Genomic DNA, 4764 nt, shown 5'->3' on the forward strand with positions numbered 1-4764 from the left:
GCAGAGTAGAGGGGCAGGAGAACCTCTCTGACCTACTGACCACCCCACTTCTAATCCACCCCAGGTACCATTGACCACCACTCTCTGGCTTCTTCCCTTCAGCCAGTTCACTGTTGAGTGCACCAGGTTGGGAGTGCCTTGGTGATATCCTTGATCTGGGCTGCAGGTAGACTACAAACTTCCCTTTGATGAGGGTCAACTCTGCATGTTGGGCGCTCTGTCCCTCTCAGAAGGGAATTACCTACTACAATTACCCTTCTTTCTTTCTTATCAGAGTCAGTCTTGAGGCGTGGGGTCAACTGCCTCTTTCTATGTGGCCTTGTAGGCGGGCCTTGCACCACATCCTCACCTACCTCTTCTTCAAGTTCCAGGGCCTCAAACTTATTACGGAGGGGCACCTGAGGAAGCAAAGCAGGTAAGGAGTGGGGGTTGCCCGTGACGCTGAACTGGAACTTGCTTCCAACCCTCATCATCTTTGTGGTCCCCTACCTCAGCCCAACAGCAACAGGGCAGGGGCTGTCTCGGGTCTTCCCCCTCTGCCTGACAGGGCAGGGGGTCCATCACCTTTTGGAGGGTATCCCCCTGGGACCTTTCTGACTGGTACATCAGGGAGTTACTCCACCAGTTAATCTCCTTTTCACACTCCCTGATGGACCTCGGTGTCTGGACCTTCTCCCTAAGATTTGCGATCATGCTGAGCAGATCTTGCACCAGCTCACACCTCACACATGTGGGATGCTGGCCATCCTCCCCAAGCAGCAGCAGGCTCTGGCAATCCCTGCAGCCAGAGACCTGAACAGCCACGGTTCGGGGCAAGGCCTCTGTCTGAGTTGCGACAGTCTTTTTGTGACAAGCTCTCTTTCTGGAGACCATGGTCAGCAGCGCTCTGGGACACTGGCAATAGGTGAGAGGGTCTACCAAGCAAGGAGTGACACCCTCTGCACCCTACTACACGAGCTAACACACCTGCTGCTGCAGCAAAGTGTGGGTGGTACTCACCCACTTGACAAGCTGGTTGCCCCCCTCCCAGTGCCTGCTGAGCAGTGACAGTCGCTACCCTCTCGGAGGCTTTTTCAAGGCGAGGGGTCGGGGTGTGATCGCCAACACCGTGGTAACACCACGCCACGTCAGCCACTCTTGCAAGGGCTGCCGGGGGCTTCCAGGTCGAAAAATTGGGATCCGGGGAACCGCAAAACCCCGTGTACCTCAGGATCCGCTGAAACAACTCCAGCTGAGCTGGCGCCAATCAGCTGACCCCGGGGACTGAGATTTAGATTGCATATTAGAAAAATATTCTTCTCAGAAAGGGTTGTCAGGCGTTGGAACAGGCTGCCCAGCGCAGTGGTAGAATCACCATCCATGGAGGGGTTTAAAAGGCATTTAGACAAGGTTATTAGGGACATGGTTTAGTACCAGAGTTAGATTAGGTTATGGTTGCACTTGGTGATCCTGAGGGCCCCTTCGAACTGAAACGATCCTATAATTCTATGATTGTATGATTTATATCTGGTCTTCAGAACTTGTACACTTAATCAGATCAGTTTCAAAAGTGTGGCTGAAGAGGAAGGGATGTAAAGAGAAGAAGTGATAGAGGAATTCTCCAATTGATATTGATACAGAGTTCCTCCTAAAGAGGTGTGTATGGGAAGGAGAAGCCATCTCCTTGGGGTCCATCATTGCATGGACAGTGTTGTTCCTCACCTCCCCAGCCCAACTGTGTCTATTTGTATGTTTGGCTGTGTCAGTGGAAAATATACATCCATATGACACACATAAGGTTTAGAACCCTCCAAGAGCAGGTCTTAGATTTGGAATCTATTCAGAAGTTGACCTTGGGTCACCTCATCTCCCCAGTACCCCAGAGACAGACAAACAGACACACACACAGACAAACTCACTCACACACACACACAAATCAGTCAGGGAAGGACTAATCTGGAGTTTGAAAATCATAGAATAACTTGAGTTGAAAAGGACCCATAAGGATCATTGAATCCAAGTCTCTGCTCCTCACAGGACTACCTAAACTAAACCATAAAACTAAGAGCATCTGCCAGATGCTCCTTGAACTCTGACAGATGTGGTGTCATGACCACTTCCCTGAGGAGCCGGTTCCAGTGACTGACCACCCTCTCAGTGAAGAACCTTTTCCTAATGTCCAATCTGAACTTCCCCCGATGCACTTTCACTCCATTTACATGTCCTATCACAGGTCATCAGGAAGAAGAGATCAGCGCATCCCCCTCCACTGCCCACCATGAGGAAGGTGCAGACTGCAATGACGTCCCATCCAGCCCCAGCCGTGTCCCATGCAGGGGCTGCTACAGCCCTGCTCTGGCTCTGCCAACCTCTGGGCAAGAAGGGAGGCCGGGCAGGGCTGGCTGTTCCCTGACACAGGCACCGAGTCCCACAACAGGAAGAAGATGGACAGAGAGCAAACCTCACACGTGAACTTGGGGGAGTGGTCAGTGCTGTAAATGGCAGCGGGAGAGACAAATGTCCTGGGAACCTTCCCAGTCTGGCTGGAGCTGGACATGGCACGAGGACATGGAGACCAGTGCAAAACCAGCACTGCTGGTGTCAGCTCCAGGAGATCCGCAGCACAGACGGCCTGTGCCCCTCAGTGCCAGCCCCTCTCCCCAGCCCAGAACAGGAGTGCTGCTCCAGCAGCAGAGCAGCCGGCCCCAAATGAGTGTCTGCAGAAGGGGGTTTCTCTTCCTCCTGGATTCCTCCCTGCAGGCACAGCAATGCTCCCTTGCTCTTCTCCAGAGACGTCCCTTTCCCTGGGTGACTGTGTCCAGGCTGGGCTGGCCAGGCAGCCTTGGTTCCCACTCTGGGCTCTCCTCAGGGCCCTGAGCTGGCCCCGCTGCTCTGAAAAGACCATGAACTGCTCTTGTCCATGACCATGGCTCCAGGGAGCCCAATGCAAAAGTGGCAGAAAGGATCTGTCCAGTGAGGCGGTGAGGAGCAGCCCTGAGGTCCACAAGTGCCTGATCCTCCTCATGGCAGCTGGGCTCTTGGCTCCTTGACCCCTCCTGCGTGCCAGGACTGAACCCCCAGTTCCAGAGGACATGTACAAGATGAGACACAGACAAATAATTTCCTGCTGGTTTCTTTGCTGTGTTTACCTGCACTGGGAGCAATGCTCCATTTGTATATGAGGACTTTACACCACAAAACACTGGTAGAGGGCAATAAATAATATTCTTTCAGTGGGAATATGATTTGAAGTATATTAAACAAAAAGAAAACCAAGACATATATGTTAAAAAAAGCCTCCAAGCTTTCTCCTGAGGATGATAGACTGCTTATTGATACTGCAGTATTCCTTGGTCAAATAATTTCCTCAGGGAATCCTTGATCTCTTTGTTCCTCATACTGTAAATGAGGGGGTTCACTGCTGGAGGCACCACCGAGTACAGAACGGACACCACCCGATCTAGGTTTGGGGAGAAGATGGAAGGGGGCTTCAGGTGAGCAAAAATACCAGTGCTGACAAACAGGGAGACCACGGCCAGGTGAGGGAGGCACGTGGAAAAGGCTTTGTGCCGTCCCTGCTCAGAGGGGATCCTCAGCACGGCCCTGAAGATCTGCACATAGGACACCACAATGAACACAAAACACCCAAAGACTAAACAGGAGCTAACAACAAGAAGCCACACTTCCCTGAGGTAGGAGTGTGAGCAGGAGAGCTTGAGGATATGAGGAATTTCGCAGAAGAACTGGTCCACAGCATTGCCCTTGCAGAGTGGCAGTGAAAATGTGTTGACCGTGTGTAGAAAAGTGTTGAGAAAGCCACTGGCCCAGGCAGCTGCTGCCATGTGCACACAAGCTCTGCTGCCCAGGAGGGTCCCGTAGTGCAGGGGTTTGCAGATGGAAACGTAGCGGTCATAGGCCATGATGGTGAGAAGGGAATACTCAACAGAGATCAAGGAGAGAAAAAAAAAGAGCTGTGTAGCACATCCTCGATAGGAGATAGTCCTGGTGTCCCAAAGGGAATTGGCCATGGATTTGGGGACAATGGTGGAGATGGAGCCCAAGTCAAGGAGGGAGAGGTTGAGGAGGAAGAAGTACATGGGGGTGTGGAGGTGCTGGTCACAGGCTATGGTGGTGATGATGAGGCCGTTGCCCAGGAGGGCAGCCAGGTAGATGCCCAGGAAGAGCCAGAAGTGCAAGAGCTGCAGCTCCCGTGTGTCTGTGAATGCCAGGAGGAGGACCTGGGTGATGGAGCTGCTGTTGGACATTGGCTGTTTCTCTGTTCAAAAAAGGAAACAACAACTTAATATTAGGACAGACTCCACGGAGCAAAACTACTCTCTTTTTCATTAACATCACCCCAACTGAAATGCGTTTCCTTTCTCTGGTCTGTGCTGGCTGAGTGTGCTGTGAGCAGCAGAACCTCTGCCCGTGTGCTGCCAAGCAGCCAGCTCTGCTCTGCTGCACTGGGGACACGGGAGCTGGGTTGTGGCAGCTCCAACGTTCACAAGCGGTGTCCGATTTTATGCATTGTTAATGGAAATCGTCAGTATCTGCACTCTTGACACTGAAAAGCACAGGAAGCAGAGCCGTGTTTTAACATGTCTTTGTAATGATTTTGTCTGTGTTTTTAGTTTTTCACCATCACATCCCGTGACTGGGTTTTTGTAGGGGTCAAAATCTTCATCTTTATGAGGTAAAATGTGAAGAGTCTTGAGAGAGGACAGGCGAAAGGGCTCATCTTTCTGTGGCTCAGTGCAGAGTCAGGACAGCAGAAGAGTCCATCAG

The 4764-nt window shown here is 51.8% G+C and overlaps 1 protein-coding gene across 1 annotated transcript; it reads right to left on the bottom strand.

Annotated features, from left to right (window-relative positions):
* Nucleotides 1-3101: 3101 nt before the first annotated feature.
* LOC135579975 (olfactory receptor 14A16-like) lies at nucleotides 3102-4437 on the bottom strand. The gene has a single exon (XM_065070023.1). It carries the CDS (start codon nucleotides 4242-4244, stop codon nucleotides 3309-3311), a length of 936 nt encoding a protein of 311 aa, XP_064926095.1. The 5' UTR covers nucleotides 4245-4437; the 3' UTR covers nucleotides 3102-3308.
* Nucleotides 4438-4764: the final 327 nt, after the last annotated feature.

Source organism: Columba livia, chromosome 7 (genome assembly GCF_036013475.1).
Source record: "Columba livia isolate bColLiv1 breed racing homer chromosome 7, bColLiv1.pat.W.v2, whole genome shotgun sequence".
Classification (NCBI taxonomy): Eukaryota; Metazoa; Chordata; class Aves; order Columbiformes; family Columbidae; genus Columba; species Columba livia.